General features: G+C 37.3%; 1 protein-coding gene across 1 annotated transcript in view; it reads left to right on the forward strand.

Annotated features, from left to right (window-relative positions):
• LOC102803652 (uncharacterized) overlaps positions 1 to 18,891 on the forward strand; it is a 33,882-nt gene that overhangs the window by 3,275 nt on the left and 11,716 nt on the right. The window contains exons 4-15 of the mRNA XM_085505468.1: positions 11,307 to 11,533; positions 11,831 to 11,920; positions 12,240 to 12,321; positions 12,453 to 12,547; positions 13,069 to 13,189; positions 13,327 to 13,514; positions 13,623 to 13,841; positions 14,401 to 14,556; positions 15,048 to 15,157; positions 15,260 to 15,428; positions 15,757 to 15,930; positions 18,642 to 18,767. Of these exons, the coding sequence (XP_085361594.1) occupies positions 11,307 to 11,533; positions 11,831 to 11,920; positions 12,240 to 12,321; positions 12,453 to 12,547; positions 13,069 to 13,189; positions 13,327 to 13,514; positions 13,623 to 13,841; positions 14,401 to 14,556; positions 15,048 to 15,157; positions 15,260 to 15,428; positions 15,757 to 15,930; positions 18,642 to 18,767 (1,757 nt within the window). The remainder of the gene's footprint in view (positions 1 to 11,306; positions 11,534 to 11,830; positions 11,921 to 12,239; positions 12,322 to 12,452; positions 12,548 to 13,068; positions 13,190 to 13,326; positions 13,515 to 13,622; positions 13,842 to 14,400; positions 14,557 to 15,047; positions 15,158 to 15,259; positions 15,429 to 15,756; positions 15,931 to 18,641; positions 18,768 to 18,891) is intronic.

Consider the following 18,891-nt stretch of genomic DNA (forward strand, 5'->3'; position numbering starts at 1 on the left):
CTCCACGTTTTGCTCAGTTTTTGTTTATAGCTGGGTCAACTATAGATAATGCTATCTTCGGAAAAACCAGAAGTTATGGAGCCGCAAATTATGGCTGACAGGGGAGTTCGTGAGGGTAATGATTATTTGGTGGCTGAGTTTTGCACAATGTTTCGGCGTGTCAACAACTCTATTAGACATTCTGCAAAAAATCGGTATAGTTTCAGAAGTACGAATGTATGTTTCTGTTATACAGCCACGTCTTCTAGAATGACGGTCTCGTTCGAGCGTGTCTCGTTCGAGGTACAAACAAACACAGGAACAGGCAACAAAGCAAAAATAAAATAATTGCAGATGACCCAGCCACACTAGCAAGTACTATATCCTGATTGGATTACAAGTTGTGCACAGTATTTGTTTGTATAAAGGGCCCAGAGAAAACACAAATCAAGCCGATATTCTATTAACGAGAGTCCAAGTAATTTGTTACGTTTTGTGGTAAATTCTCAAGAGCAACGTTTTTATATGTACATCTATACCAAAACCCGGTGCCATATACGGTCTAACAAACTAATTTATGAAGAAACAAATCAGGACTAGTTTGGACAATGTTTTGTACGCCTTGGCATTCATCGACAGTCTGCCGTATTTTTTTGTAAATTCAAATAATAATAATCAAATGCCGTTTACAAAATACAGAAGCCATCTCAAGTTAGGTCCAGGCTTCTACTCGCAAGTATTGGTTATTTCAAAGACTACAACTGAGACTACAAATGGCTGTGTCCCGTTCTGGACTTAAGCAGACTAAATCAGTATGAGCTACCTGGAAACGCAGAGCACCATAATATTCTCCATGCTCTGTTTCTACTGCTTAGCCTTGCTAGATTTGAGTGATACTTACCAGCACATACCGATACACCCAGTGAGTCAGCGACACCCTTGATTCGCCCAGTTGGGCCAAGTGCAAACACTTGATGTGGGAAACAGTCTTCCTATTCACCCTTGCCTCAGATAGGCGTCAGGATGAACTAAGTCCAGAACCAGGCACAGCCACTTGTGGTCTCAATATTTGCGAGTATTTGTGTATAGTTGGTAAGCAAACTATCTACCTCCTATCCGATTGCTCCCGCTTTGCAGGGTTCCCTTAGTTGTGCCCCAAACAGGGGCTGGTTCCAGGGGGATGGAGATTGCATCATGATTTTGTAACCATGTATCGCCACCTGGAGAGTCCAGGGATCAGTTAAACGCTTCCTCTGAACCAGTGCGAGAGGGATGTGTGGGTTCGGCGGTTCTACATCGGGTTGATCTCTCCTCTGCCAGGGTGAGACTCCGCAAGGCCTGTAGAAGTCGATAGGTACTGACTCTGCATCCTGCTGAACATGTGTCCATCCTACTTGTCGCTTCTGAAGCATCAAACCTGCTTCCCCTGCAGCTGGATAAGTGACCCATGAGGATGAGGGGGAGGCACCACCTGGTTCCTTCTTCCTGAGGGGTGCGTTTCCCATTCCCTCTTGCCTCCTGGCTACTTCTGACCAGTGGGTGCCAACTTTGGGCGTTACATTTTCTCAGCTTAGGGTCCTTACTGTCGCTTGCCCTTGTCAGAAGCCAAACTGGCTCGCGGGTCTCACCTGTGCCATCTGGTCAGTTGGATCCCGAAGCACCGAGACTGCTCCTTCCATACTCAAAATAGAAGAGGGTGGGGGAGTTCCAGCCGTCATAACTGTTGCAGTTGTGCGTCCAGTGAAAACAGCCAAAACTGCATTCCGCTTTACAGAGGCAGCCCCTGCCACGAGAGACAGATAACACTGCAGAATATCCCGCTTAGCCGTGTGGTGTCCCACCAATGGCTGTGTCTGCTGGTCTAGGAGGTTTGTGCATTCCATCATTGGGACTTCAGAGTGCTGGGGGCGCAAAACAATTCGTTCCAGTGGGCTGGCCATAACTTGAAGGTTGGGGGTCGCCACTCTGCTCTCAGTCCTTGGATTGTGTCCGACTAACCGGTCAAAATATTCCATGAATGCCGCCACCCCTTTTTCCGTCCCACCGAACCCAAACCATTTGTGGTACTGGGGTCGGGGCAGAACCGAAGGTTCCGATCCAGGTGCGTGATTTGACTCCAGACTCTGCTGGCTCTGGTCTCAAACACCGCTTGATGAGGTAGCGCTTGGTCCAGCAGAAAAGGTTTAGCATAACATTTATCTACCCTAAGAACTTAGGCCTTTATTCTGCGGGAACCAAGGTTCACCCCTCAACACCTTCTGTGCGTCCTTTCTACGTCCAGAACTCGGCGGGATCCTAAGCAATACTGAATGCAGGACTCTGGATCCCGGAAGTGACAGTCCTACCGGGAGTGACTCTTTCAGGATCAAGGTTGGGGGTGGAGGGTTGGGGTGAACATCAGGGTCACTAGGATCAATTTTCCCCCTCCCCCAAGGCGTGGCTCATGGAGTCATTACAAGGAACATACTCCGAGTGGCCGCCCGAGGTTGCACATATAATGATACAATTTTGACGGCCATTCTGCTTTTATGAAAATGGAATTTTTGTTCAATCGAATGTTTCACAATCACATACATTCACCGAACCATATCGCAGCAACTTGAATATCTAAAAAATAGTTATATTTTCCATGTTGTAAAAATGCACCAACTGGCAATTTTGAATATACGCAAATTAGCTATATTTCGGAAGCCTAGATTTTTTGTCAATCTAGGCATCTCCCCGAAATTTATTGTGAAGAAATTATTTCTGTTGCAATTTCAGATGGGTCAAACCATAAATTGATTGGACTATTTGGGAAATTAACTATTATATTCATAACTTACCCGTACCAACCGTTGTATTAACATTATTTTCACTGATATAGCCCCATTCACTTTTAGTGACTGTGTCAATTAGCAATGTATGAGGTTTACAGATCATAACTGATTGTTCGGACAGTACTCATTATGTTACATACGAACAGAGTGGCAGCTACAAGCAATAAAACCGTTCCCATGTCGCACAGGGATCTGGGAAATTGATGACTAGTTAATCAATAAAGCATGTAAGATCATAGTATCTGACAGCTCACGAGACCCGTCAACTATAAGGTATGTGACAAATCACGTGTTTCTAGTTCTCACTCGATAGTCACCACATACATCCTAAACTACTTGTAGTTCAATGTGCCAACTAAAATGTATGATGTTTCATTTGACACAATGGTGAATATCCATATAGTTTACTTGATCATGATTGATTCAAGTGGCTGGATTATTTATTTCGGCAGCATGGCAACCGAGAAACGTACTATTGCAGGTTCCATTCACCCTGTCAAAGTGTGCATTTCTTCGTATAGTTTAGTTGTGTGGTACGAATTTGAATACATCCCAGATAGTCTAAATACACACGTAATTAGCTTTCAATCGGAGACTATGCGCTATTCAATTTAGCTTAGTGTTAAATACATATATTCACACTCACTGGGACTGTTAATAACCAATGTACTAAACCATGTATGTCTACATCTTGTGTCGGGTGACATGTTGGACAGGTGATATTTCTGCTGTTTGGAGAGTGTTTGAACATGATCTGTTTTATTTGGATGAAAGTATGAGCTTGGTGAATGTATGTACATGTTAACTGTTCGGGAACAACGAAATCACCTTGTCAACGGCACTAAGAAGATGTCATTCTGTTCGCATGGACAATTCAGTCGTGTCATTGTTTGGCAAACTATGTCCTTTGTTTAGGATACAGCTATACAATAGAATCTGGGAGAATGCTCGGTGGCCCACCAATCAAAAGCGGTGGAATAACCTAGCCAGATGGACAAGTAAAAAGGCGTCTAAATCATACCTCGTGGCAGTCATTTACTACTGGGGATCCCTCCATGCAGCACGGGATTCCAGGGAAGAACGTGACGAAGTGTGTGCTATTGGATGTTGGTTGTTCGCCGGTAAAGACGAAGAGTACATTGAAGATTGACTCTCCACAGTTTGAAACATCTGCCTTGGTGTCAGACGACTACATGTACCGGAATTGCCGATGTCGGAAAACTACAGTGAAGAGTAACACTCTGTGTGACCACATATTGGAACGTCGGACTTTGCGTCAAGAGACTGGTTAGTAACAGGTCCCACAAACACATTAGAATAGGCGCATAGTTGTTCCGTGTGTTTGTTTCGCATATTTAGGTCTTGTTCCAAATGCATGTAGTCTTTGCGAATCGTAATTAATTTTAAGTAGCGTATTTACAACAGAGATAGGCCACTAGTCACTTCATGTCCTCGTATGTATTATTAACCTAATAAATGCGGTTAGTTTGACCGTGAAAAGTATTATATTGTCTGTGTCACCATTACAAAATCAAAACGACAAGATGTGGGATGAAGAATCTATCACTCCATCGTCGGACACCATTCCACCTTGGGAACCCAAGGCCTTGATCAAGCTTGGAAATCCGCCAGGTGCGATTGATCAGTACACCTATACATTATGTGTTCAGACGCGAGCACAGACAAAAGTAAAACCTGCAAACAAACTAGTTGTGCTGAACTTGATAGCGAGGATTATACTAACAATGCTAACAAATAAAACCTTGATAATCCCTTTCAAACATGCTGAAACAGGTAAAATTAATCAATGTGGGAAGAGTGCCCAAGCAAAATTTCAGACAAAGGGAAATCTTTTGTATCGCTTGTGCATGGCAAAAAATAATAGACAAAAAATAAGCCAGCTGGTGGTTCCTGAACATTTAAGAAGGCAGGTCATGAGAGTCGACCATGACTCAATTATGGGTGGACATCTCGGTACTCAGAAAACAATTGACCGTATACATCACAATTTTATTGGCAGAACTTGCATGCAGATGTAAAACGTTATTGCCAATCGTGTGTCAACGCACAATTCCTAAAGGTAAGGTTGGTAAAGTACCGCTGGGAAAAATGCCATTGATTGGCATCCCATTCCTCAGGGTCAGAGTAGATCTTGTGGGTCCTTTTAAATCTCATAATCCTCGCAAATTCCAATATATTTCGGTGTTGGTAGATTATGCCACACGATATCCTGAAGCAACACCTCTTAAGAATATCCGGGCGGTTACCGTGTCCCTTGTAGATATTTTAATAGAGTAGGAATACCTCGTAGATCCTTTCCGACTTGGGGACTCAATTTATCTCAGAGGTCATGGCCGAGGTCACTCGACTGTTAAGTATTCGTAGGTTAACCACTACACCGTCCACAGTGCGATGGTCTTACAGAGAAGTTCAATGGCACTCTTAAGCGTATGCTTGTGCGTATGTGTGAAGAACAGCCCAATGATTGGGATAGGTTTATAAACCCTTTGATTTTCGCATATCGAGAAGCACCCCAAGCCAGTTTGGGCTTTTCACCCTTTGAACTGTTGCATGGTTGTGAACTGTGAAAGGCCCTATTGCAATACTGCGTGAACTTTGGACAGAGGAAAATGTAAACTCTGAGGATAAGCTCACCTATCAGTATGTCTTAGATTTGAGAAATAGCCTTGAAGAAACTTGTAAAATGGCACAAAAAGAACTTCAAAAAATTAGTGACGTTTATCGCCGACATTTTGATAAATCAGCAAAACCGAGAGAGTTCCAGGTGGGTGATCTGCTATTGTTACTCTTACCTACAGTGAGTGATAAATTGCACCTACAATGGCAGGGACCATTTCCTGTTGTGGAGAGGCTGGGAGAAAATTATTATAAGATTATAAAAAATGGAAAATCAAAACTGTTTCATGCAAATATGCTAAAAAAATACCAAGCAAATTTGACACAAATGATTCTGGTGTACTAACGCAGGTAAATGTTAGCTTGATTGATAGTCAGCCACATGAGCATGGTATTGGGGGACCCACTACAGAGTTCTCAGAATTAGTGGAATTGCTCCCCATAATGGGCAAACAAACAATAAAAGATGTTCATATAAGTGATGATTTAACACACATTCAAAACCGAGAGGTGATGAAAGTATTGTATAAATAGTATTGACTGATATACCTGGACGTACGCATGCAATAATGCATGATATAACAGTGATTACTGATGAACCAATTAGAAGTTCTTATTCACCTCCTTTGGCGGCACGAAAAATCATTGTTAAAGAAATCAATGACTTGTTGGATCTTGATGTGATTGAAATATCTCAATATCTTAATTCGTCTCCTATTGTCTTGGTAAAGAAACAAGATGACACTGTCCGTCTATGCAATGATTTCCGCAAGTTAAACAAAATCACTGTTTTTGATGGAGAGCCGATGCCCAATCCAGAAGAATTATTCGCTTGCATAGCAAAATACAATTATTTGAGCAAACTTGACAATACAAAGGGTTTTTGGCAAATTCATTTAACTGAAACGGCTAAAGAAAAAAACTGCATTCCAAACACCTTTGGGTCATATGGAGTATAAAGTTCTTCCATTTGGGATTGTAAGTAGTCCGGCTGGATTTTCAAGAACGATGCGAATAATTCTTGATGGTTTAAAAGATCAGGTAGTAAATCTTGTAGACGATATTTGTGTGTATAACCACACCTGGGACAATCATTTGAAATCACTGGAGACCGTGTTGAAACGACTGGAACTTGCTGGACTTACAGCAAAACCAACTAAATCTTTCATTGGGTATACTAAGTTAGAGTTTTTAGGCCATATTGTGGGTGGAGGAAAACTTGAAATGATGAAATTAAAGGTGGATGCATTGCTAAGGGCATAGCCCCCTACTACTAAAACACAGGTCCGAAGCTTTATAGGCCTTTGCTCATATTATAGAAAATGTGTCCCAAACTTTGCATCTATTGCGGCTCCTTTGCATGACCTGACTAAGAAAGGTCAGTCTAAGCTAGTAAAATGGGAACCTATACACCAGAATGCGTTTGTACAGCTAAAACAAACTTTGAGCTCCAAACCCATCCTGCTGCTTCCAGATATGAACAAAACTTTTGTGCTTAGAACGGATGCTTCCCAGGGAGGGTTGGGGGCCGTGTTATTGCAATACACCAATCACATCGCATTTTCTGTTGCATATGCAAGTCGAAAACTTAGTGATCAGGAGTGTAGATATTCAGTAATTGAAAAGGAATGTCTAGGCATTATCTGGGGTTTACAGAAATTTCGAAAAATATTTGTTGTTGAACCAGTTTTGAATAGAAACAGACCATCAACCCTTTTTGTATTTAAATAGAGCTAAAATTCACAATGGTCGATTGATGCGGTGGGCGTTCTATCTACAGGTATAGAATTGTAGCCATAAAAGGTTCACAAAATCTTGGGGCGGACTACCTTTTTTCATGTATTCACACCACACTACTACTGCGTTCTACAACTACGAGATACTATGATTGTAGTTTCTGGCTTGGTTTCAAGAACCCACACAAGTTGGAATATCTGCATTATTTTGCATTAATTGGTTCACACTAGTCTCATCGCAATTTTCTGGCCAGTTTATGAAAACAGATGCAGTGATCTCTTGACACACCCCAAGTGGACTCTTCACAGTTTTTTGTACTTCCCTAGCGTCAGTTTGATTTTCTTTGAGATGTCACATTGCTTCCAATCATGCAAATACAGGAACTGTAATGGATAATTTAGGGAGTCCACCATTGACAAGGTTGATGTTTGGTTAATGTTCTCTTGATGGAAGTTGTCAAGTACACTGCCAAATAAAAGGGTTTTCAATTTGTTGTGATTTTGACTTTCTTTCCTTTCGTGAAATATGTCGTTCCGTGTATATTCAATTATCTTCATTCATATTCCTGCATCTTTGCTCCTGATTACGGTTTACCATCTCCTCATCTTCACTGTTATCGTCTTTATGTATAGTGTTGAATGCTGATTGTACCAACCTTATGATGCTGAACTGTATATGGTCAAATTTTGTTTTAGTCAACCTTACTATCACGAGGCGTCTGGATCGTACTTTAAGAAGCTAATTATGTATTGTTTACAGACTCAATTGTGTATTTAATTATTGTAATGTATTACACATTACACACACGATGTAATTATGTATTTATTAATTTATTGTCATCGTATAAATTGATAACGGCTCAAAGGTAGGATCTACAGCCCAGCATTTGAATGAAATAATGAATGAAGTTTATTTCACTATAAAACATACATTAATAATATACAAATGAATTTGATAAATAAACAACTGAATAAATATATATTTATGTATATTGCCTATAGTGAGAATCACGGAAATCCGTGACTCTTGAAAAAAAATAAACAAAATAATAATTATTAATAAATTATATACATAGTACTTAGTTTTGTAAATAATTATACATAAAAAACAATGTTTTTTCCTAAATCTCTACACAGTAAGAAATTTGGGGAAGAATTAACGAATTATACAGAAGGAGAAAAATTTATCTAACAACATAATGCCGAATCTGTGAGATAATACCCATTTTCCCAGGGCTTAATTTAGTTAGTATATCTATATAGAGTTTCTACACTTAATTGCAGTCAATTGTTGCCCCTAAATAGTGTGTGGAACAAAAGCCCTCTACTGGTGACCCAAATTGATCTCTGTGGTAATTGTTCTCTGTGGTGACTTATAGTCATCGAGTTTGTTTTTGTTTCTAAATAGTAACTTGGTCAGCATTGCACCATTCATTAATATGAAGGAAATATATTTAGATTGTCAGCAAAAAAACGAAAATCAAAAAAAATTGCAGGAATTTATAATATCATTGGTATAAACTAAAACTACAATAGGGCCTAAAATCGATCCATGTGGTACACCACACTTTATTTCCTTGAATGAAGATAGTGTGTTATCAATGTTGACAAATTGTTGTCGATTGGAAAGGTAGTTTTCAAACCATTGTAACATGAGACCTGGACTAAAGTTTTGGAAGTCATATTTGTAAATGCCGCTTTCTTGTATAAAACATATTTTACGTAACTTTTTAAGGATACCAAATAAAATGGTGACCAGTTTAGTATGATAGAAGTCGTGTACAGTTTTCAAATGGAGGGTCAAGACTGAGTATACGTGATTCCGGCGTTTCATAATAAATGCTTTCTATCAATAAAATGATATTAATCAGTTATGTCTAAGTCATATCTTCGTTAAAGACCATTAGAATATTGTGTATGCAGTGTGCATGCTTCGGCCCCCCTTTACCGTATTCCACAACCGATGCAAATCCACAAGATCTGTACACACTCCTACCATGTCATACTCTGTATAGCTATACTGAGTGTTTTTAAATTAAACTGAATAGTGTATTTTTGTCGAAAAATAGTGTACTGGGTATTTTCATCTTATCATATTAGGAAACGCGAATTCCAAATATGGAACGGTTACGCGCGTACGCGTCCTATGATAATAAAATCACAAACTTGGCTGCCTGCAGAAGTTTGCTAAACAAAATGTTTTGGATTTCGGCATTCTCATGAGGAAAATATGTATAATAATAAGGTTATTACATGGATACTGCAAAATATACGCGGTCGACCGACGCGCATGCTCCCTGTACTGTCTTTGTACATATTTTGTAGTATCCCCTTAATAACCTCATAGTATGCAAATACAATTCTTGTTCCTCAATATATCTGGATTGTTTTTTTTGTTTTTTTAATTTAAATATTTTTGTGCCAGGCGACAGTTCCGGACATTGAATTTCACTGTTGTCTCTCCTGACTTTTTTGTATGTGAAAATTGCAAGTGCTAGTGCATTTTGCCACATAAATCATTTCCTGTTTGGGACTACGTGACAGGGCTGTGCGGCCATCTCCCTATCAAATGGCAATTTAATGCGCTATCCTGGCGTCAACCAGTAGAATTTGAACTTGGGTCTACCGATCATGAGTAGTAATATATCTGGATTGTTGAAAAACCCGAGTAGCAGTGTTGATTGTCTGGATGAAATTATATGCATTGAGAAGAATGAAATAGTAGCAGGTGCGGTTTAATGTGTAGTGTCAATATTGACGTCACAAAGGATGATGCACTTTTCATCCATAGCTTTAACTGGGATAGGTATGCTTCTGTAAATGCGTTCCTGATAAGAGATGCGAGAGAGAGAGAGCTGTGAATGTATAAAGCTACACCCCCATCGTGAAAACTGTCTCTATTACAAGTGATTGCATTATATTTTGGCAAGTTAAAAAGGATTAAACCATGTTTTACCAAGAGCTAAAATAAGAAACAAATTTTGATTCAATAAATTGAAATATGTAACAAAATATTTCGAAATGTTTTGAAGAAGGAATGAATACTGAGATGTAGAAAAGAGTAGGCATGTAGTAAAATAGATGAATTTCAATCTTCGGGGGAATAGTAAATGCAATTATAATTATATTAGGACTCACAATTTGTATTCATTGAACGAGGGTGTTATGACTGATGTTACCTTAATTATGTTAGGATATACGTTGGGCAACTTGCAAGGACGAGATTTTCAGAGCGAGCGATCCCGACTCTTTTCGTGTTTCGCACTAGGATATTTCCATTATCAGTCCAGAGATACTTCCATTTGCCTGAAAAAGTTTCTTGCCCTTCTAAGTTAGTTGTTCATTTATGTAAATTTTGATCAGATGTTGTTTTGGCGTGCATATCCTTCTTTTCCTTGTACTATTGACTGTGGACTCTCCGACGCGTGGAACAGACGATTATGTTGGATATTGCTTGCTCACTATTACGTGGAAGTCGATGGCTGATGCTGATGTCGTGTTCGGAAACATGTACTCCCACGGCTTCGGCTACATAGATGACTATGTCGTCAATCAGTTTCATCTTCTTTTTCTGGTATTACCTGGATTATTAGGTTGTTACGTCTAGTGTATTGTTATAGTGATTCATTCTGAGGCCCGTTGAACTCTACTCTGTTGTGATAAGTTGTTCTAATAGTGATTTGTTTTCGCTGTGGAGTTGTTTTTTAAATTCGTCGAAGAAAAGTTCATGAAGTTTACGGACTTTTGCACTACACACAATGTAGATTGTATAGTCCACTATGAGAGGACACCCACAGAGTGACTCACACTCGACAGGAGTTTTTTCACCGATATTATGGGATAGACAAGACAATAGTACTGGAAATGAAATACACACACACCAAAATATATATTGTCTGCCATCTTGCCTTTGTCTCCAGGTTTGCTTGTCTCCTCGGGAGAGGAACAATTGGCACAAATGCAAGTTTTCTTGGCATAAACGAATACTTCTTGCTTCACCACAGTCCTCGCACTTCATCGTTAGAATGAACCTTGCAAAAATGTAGAATAATTACTATAATGCAATGGGTTTCTCCTCCTTTAAAAACAAATTCCTTTTTTATTCTGTTTTATTTTAATATTCATCTACTTATAGTGGCGTCAAACTTTGGATTGGATTACGTAAACCACATGGTAATATGAGACCAGTATGGGTCGAAAGAGCGATTCCATACAATGAGAAGACAGCTTATCCCTGGGCACGATTTCTAGCAAGCGACGCTAAGTGTGTAATCGGTGTAGGTAACAATGAAAACGTCTTTGAATGGCAGTTTTCAAATTGCCAAAATGCTGAATCATTTCTGTGTGAATTTGCAGAATCAGGTAAGACAGAATAATTGTTCATAATTTACCTGTATGTCACTGAGCTCAATCGTAACAGGATATAGTAACGGATCATGAATACTCGGCTTTATGTGCATTGCAGTTTGTAAGGTCAGGGGCGGTTTTCTTTGGGGATGTTCACTAGAGTTGTGTAGAGAGGTGCGAGCCTATTTTCAATAGTGAAGCACGTTGCTGTAGACGTGAATTCAAATATTTATATCACGAAGTACGCATATAATTAAGGAACTGCAAATAGAATACATATTGCGTTTTTCTAATACGATGCATTACATACAGTAAATAGAAATCCTGATGAAGCCAAATCTACTAGACGGGCCCATAGTAACCCATCCATTGATGATATTCTACGAATCAATCGAAATTTGAGTGAGTAATTAACGAGCTTCTTTTGTTGTACTAAAAGTATTATTGTATGGAGTAATGATTTCGAAAGACTCTCATTGTAATACTTATAAATTTCGATTGCTGAACAAAATTGTCTAACAATTTTTACCCGCATCTATTCAATATATACAACGTGAAATCAACTACAAACGAATACATCAGATAATTTATGAACGAACATTTTTATCAGAACATTTTTGGATACAACTGCCTTAAGTTATCATTTGAAAGACACAACAATTAAAATCTTGTAATAAACCAATCGGTGCTATATATTATAGGTCGAAGCCTTTTTTTACAGACTTATTTCAAGGTGATATAAAGCTGACAGAAGAACAACAAAGAAGACATAATGCAGGAATGCCCATCTTGTCCAATCATGAGTAACTATAATTGATAGTGTTCCGTAAACAAGTATGTCACTACAGATACACTACTTCTGTCAGAGTGTGCGCCTATGATTATGAAGTCGACACAACACAACACAACCTAATGCAATTTGTTCTGCTTTCAGAAAAAGAGGAATCACAAATAATACCGACTTGTATTGGACTGATACGGTTATTCATTTCGTATTTGATAGGAACCCTCCCAATGCCAGTTCATTAGGTAAGTCGATTCATGAAAATATACTTGTAGATGATACGATACAAGATACACCAAAGTATAATAAGTAAAAAATAAAAATTGTCGTATATGTAAGCAGTTAAAATGGTCAAAATTTACTTCATGTTAAACACTAAAATAGTTACGCCAATTCTCGTCACTAATTTCAGCAAAGTTCATTTGAGTCAAAGCATGTCCGAGAAATAGTTAAGGACACATTGTATTTAAACATGTCGCCATTCGGTCATTTTTAAGAAAACGACCGTAACTCATCATGTGTGATGTTCATTCAAAGTGCGGATGAAAAAGTTGAGGACAACGTTGATTTAGTGATTTTTAAATACATTCTGATAATAAATAACTGAAGATATTTTTAAACAAAATCTGTGAATATGTATCTAAAAACAGATTTGGCTACTTTCTCTTTCATTTTATAATTGACGAATAAAATATAAACATTAGAAGAATAAAAAGCTAATGATTCACGGTGTAAAATAAATACAAATGTTCCTTTATTTGCGTAGACGAAAATGGGAGGAGAATCGTACGGAATGCATTGAAATATCTAGAAGAAGCAACAATGGCATGTATAAGATTCAAGGAAGGTGTGGCAGACGATTATATAAGTATAATCAATGGGGACGGGTAAGATAATTCTTTGGTATTATAATACTTCGACTTGAATAATCGTGATAATCGGGTGGTATATCTGCCTTTTATCTGATAAGATTAGCTGAGGGTGTGGAAATAAAATAGCTTTGTAATCGTTAATCTTACAAAAGATGCTGGTCATATATTGGAAGAATCGGTGGAAAGCAGGAGTTGTCACTTTACGACGGAAACGACGGATCGTGCTTAAGGGATGGAATTATAAAACACCAAGCTCTTCACGCCTTAGGATTTTTCCACGAACATTCGCGATACGATCGAGATGACTACATTGAAATCCAATGGGACAATATAAAGCCTGGTAAGTTACAATCCCGCAATACACGTATGTACACAATAACGCATGAGCAATCTCCTGGTTCTGAATAAATTATGTTAAGTAATATGTGATTATATATTTCACTGACAGAGTATGAGGGTAACTTCTGGAAAGAGTATAACATGGATCTTCAATCCACTATGTACGATTATGGTTCAATTATGCATTATGGTCTATACGACTTTGCCATAGATCCTGCATTACCAACGATGGTTTTGCTTCAGGAATATGATGGAGAAGTTGGTCAAACTAATTATATTAGTTGGACCGACTATTACGAAGTTAGAACTATATATAAATGTGATACAGGTATGTATGTTTAATTACTTATGATCGAACACGCAACACGCGATTAGAACTCACGAATAAGGCATTGCCATTATCTTCGCAGTATTTGACGCTATGAGGCACAAGACTGTATAACAAAACCATTATCAATGTCAATGCTCTTTTCCGCTCATTTCCTAAAGGTTGTCATGCAGTAAACATGTTTTTTAAAGATGCATTGTTTTGTTTCGTCCATATTAAGAATCTTGATACCATCAGTGTCACGTGACTTCAGGTTTCTTACAGAAACTATTTGATTATATCTCGGAATGATATGCTAGGTGGTAGATGTCCACATCTAGCAGGATGTGCGCTAATTCCGACATTAACTTTTGGCTGTATACCCAGATATCTATGTCTCGTATGTTCAACTAAATGTTGAGTAATGTAATGTTTTGGATTTGAGTTTTACCTTGTACAATTTCTGTTGTTGTGATTGCGATATCATATTAGTTTTTCCATGTTGTAATATTATGTTTGTTAATTTGCCAGTTAAATGTTTAAGCAACAATAATATTATGTTTCCTTTGTTCTGGACTAGTATGGTCAACGTGGGAATCCTGGTCAGACTGTACAAAAACATGTGGGAGCGGCTCTCGAACTAGGCACAGAAGATGTTGGAATTATGATGTGCCATGTGGGGGTCCTTCTTTTGAAACCCGTTTTTGTATGATAGCAGATTGTCCACAGTTTATCGGTAAGTAACACTCAAATACACTATTCAAGGCGCATGTTAAATTGGAATGTTATCAATTACGGTCAAACTTAGTTCTTCTCGATCGATCATAATCCTTTATGTTAGGACTTTGTATACACTGCCTTTGTTGTTATATGCCGTCACAGGACGTGTATAGATAGACCACGTGTAATTAAAGAACAAACACTGACCAAGGATTGCTGTTCTGTGAAGAAACCATTAAAGCTTTCAGAGCGTACACAACGAGTATAAACCCGAAACTTCAGTATGCAAATTACACGAGAAAAATTATTACTAATCGCATCTTGTAAAAATGTACTGTATACACACCTGTCTTTACCTGTTGCCTTCACATTTTATCTTGATTCGGACTTATCATCCAAGAAGAGCTTTAAAGATGGACAAACAACATAGTTCTTAACCCATCCATAGTTTAGGTTTGGCGATATGATACAACTATATGATTGAACACGTGTAACGAATTTGTTTAGGTTACGTATATGACAGTTGCTGGATACTCCCAGAATCACTGTCCACATTGGAAGGCACAGGTAACCCTCATCTTGATGGAGATTATGCAACACGAACCGACAAGGCCTTGGTATGTACGCAAAATTTTGTATGTCTTTCAAATCTAGGATGCAATTTGTAGTTATACAGACTTAATTTTTTATGGTCTGCCTAATGTATTGTTGTTTGATAGAAATGTGCTAGTGCTGCCTCACACGTGGAAGAACTATATTTCGCGCTTGGAGATGGTGGGGCATGTTACGCCTTTTCCGATTACGGACTGCTCTCACCCGCTGGCTCGTCTGATGTGTGTTTTGAAGGACTTGGAACCTTAATCGCTATCGACGTCTATAAATTACAAAGTATGTCTTATAATGAAATTTGTGTGATATCTTTTACAATATCATAATATGTTTTTTTGACAAAAAGGTACTGTATTTTGTTCGAAATACAATTAATTTTGATCTACGTCTTTGGATAAGAAAATGAATGCTAAGAGCTTCGGGCATTGGAAGTATTTAATCGATCGTATACAACTATGTGTGCTACATTCATACTGTTTTATACTATTTCAATCATAATATTTTTATCTATACGCAATATTAAAGATGTTGAAAAACACTCAAATTCCCATGTTTTGCTATGTCATATGTTACAGCCTCTCTGATTTAAATCTACTGTATGTTGCAGCATTAATCTGTCCTTATGCGGACCCTTACGAATTCGAAGGTGATATGGTATTTTGTATAGTTCCCCCTGGAGAGCCCGCTGTACCGTTCATTGATTCATGTCCTAATGGGTATACTTGCACTAATGTAAGTGGTGACACCGATAACCCAGTAGCAGTATGTTGTCCTATTAAAGGTAAATAGTTTGTATCGACTTCTCAATGAATTATTGTGTTCAAGACCTCAATATTTATAACAAATTTAGGAATTGAATTACACAACTTCATCTAGGCTAAGCTAATAGATAGAATTTTGGAAATACATAACCAGCTGAGATAATTAATTACTGTAAACTTATATTCTACCTGATAAGAAGGACAAATCGCATTCACATCGCATCGGCACATCGAATTAACAATCAAAGAAAGCTTAGAAAGAACTCCCGTGTGCTGAGAGTATTGAAGACACATTAAAAATTAAATTCATAATTACTTGTACATGAGATATTGATGGAAAAGCTGAAAACTAATTATGTACATCAGGTAACTAATATGAACAGAACAGAACAAAAAAATTATGAATTATTATGCTAATTAGAGAATTAATATGAACAAATTTTAACCCAAAATTAATCAGGCCTGTCTATAGCATTAATGTACCAAATTTTATTCAAATGTGATGATCAGTAATTGAGATATCAGTGTTAATTAATTATGTTAATTAGGTGATTAATAAGCATAAATATTTAGCAAAAACTAATTGGGTTTCTGCATAGTTCTCTTCAGAAGTTTCATTAAAATCCAATTTGTGGTTCTTTATATATCAGTAGAACATTATGCAAATTAGGTAATTAATATCCAATTAAAACTAATCAGGTCTCTGCATAATCCTAGAAGATCTATGTAGCAAGTCTCATTGAAATATGATGATTACTACTTGATATATCAAAAGCTGAAAAATAATTAATTATGCAAATTAGGTAATTAATATGTACTCATATTACCCTAAAAACTATCAGGTCTGTGCAGTGTCCTATGACATCTATGTACCAAGTGTCATTGAAATGTGATGATTACTACTTGAAATATCAAAAGCTGAAAATTAATTAATTATGCAAATTAGTAATTAATATATACTGATATTACCCTAAAAACTATCAGGTCTGTGCAGTGTCTTATGACGTCTATGTACCAAATTTCATTGAAATGTGATGATTACTACTTTAAATATCAAAAGCTGAAGATTAATTAATTATGCAAATTAGCTAATTAATATATACTGATATTACCCAAAAAACTATCAGGTCTGTGCAGTGTCCTATGACATCTATGTACCAAATTTCATTGAAATGTGATGATTACTACTTGAAATATCAAAAGCTGAAAATTAATTAATTATGCAAATTAGCTAATTAATATATACTGATATTACCTAAAAAACTATCAGGTCTGTGCAGTGTCCTATAACATCTATGTACTAAATTTCATTGAAATGTGATGATTACTACTTGAAATATCAAATGCTGAAAAATAATTAATTATGCTAATTAGGTAATTAATATGTACTCGTATTACACTAAAAACTATCAGGTCTGTGCAGTGTCCTATGACATCTATGTACCAAGTGTCATTGAAATGTGATGATTACTACTTGCAATATCAAAAGCTGAAAATTTATTAATTATGCAAATTAGGTAATTAATATCTACTGATATTACCCTAAAAACTATCAGGTTTGTGCAGTGTCCTATGACATCTATGTACCAAGTTTTATTGAAATGTGATGATTAGTACTTGAGATATCAGTGGTAAAGCCGAAAATTGATTAATCAATATGCGAATTAGGTAATTAATATTGCACAGATTTTTATCCAAAACTAATCAAATCTGCGCATCAGTTTGGAGCATGTGTGCCAGGTTTCATCAAAATCCAATGAGTGGTTCTTTAGATATCAGTGGAACAGTCATGGAACAGCTAAAAATCAGCTAAACCTAATCAAATCTGCACATTGGCCCAAGCCATCTATGCACCAAGTTTCATCAAAAACTGATGTTTGGTTCTTGAGGTAGGTTCTTGAGATATCAGTGGAACAGACGGACACACACACACACACACATACTTGTATTGCAATATGTTCCGAGGACTTCATTGGATTAACTTTTAATATAGTTGAATTAACTTTTAATATAGTTGCGATATGAACTCGATTAAAACGCGTTCCTATATAGGGTTGCGTTTTAATTGGAGTTTAATTAAACTCAATTACAATGCAATACAATGGAGAATTGCATTTTAATTAAGTTTAATTAAACAAGAGTTGAATATCCGGTGACTGAACATAGAAATGTTTGCGAAGCTTAGGTTTAGTATCGGGGTAAGGTATGGTACAATTATATTAATATTAATATAACGTGAACCATACCTTCCCCCGATACTAAACCTAAGCTACGCAAAACGTATTAATAATCGAATTAACTATTAATATAAATTATGTTTTCCGAGGTCTATGAAAAAGGTCCTCGGAAGGTGTGTATGTCCTCGGAAGTAGGTATATATCTGTATTTTTGTCCTCGCAACATATAGCAATCCAAACACACACACACGCACACACACACACACACACACCCCCACACACACATACACATACACATACAGACACACTAACTGCAAAGACTCCCTTTTTTGCTTCGCACACGGGAGTCAAAAACACCTTCCAGTATCTTAGTATTGTCCAAAAGTTATACAAATAATTCAAAATATATGCCATTCTTGAAACCTGACTGTGAGATGGACGCGATGATGTGTTATTATACGATTTATTATCTTTGAAAAATAATATGTCGAATTTATAATAATAATTTCCCTGAAACAATATTGCATGTATAATTATTATATTATTATGCACAGGCTACTGTGGAGACGTTTGTGGTAATGATCGGAAATCAAAACAAATCATAGAGCGGGTCTGTTGGTGTGATACATTTTGCCACTCATATGGGGATTGTTGTCCTGAGTATATAGATGAATGTGAAGGTAAGATGATTTGTTTGTTGATCGGACTTTAGTTCATTATGCATTATACAATGCTAATACTAATTCACAATACGATACGTATAATTGGTATGTAGATCACAGGTAGCCCAGAAGGGATGAACGA

This window comes from Saccoglossus kowalevskii, chromosome 11 (assembly GCF_978046115.1).
Source record: "Saccoglossus kowalevskii chromosome 11, keSacKowa6.1, whole genome shotgun sequence".
NCBI lineage: Eukaryota > Metazoa > Hemichordata > Enteropneusta > Harrimaniidae > Saccoglossus > Saccoglossus kowalevskii.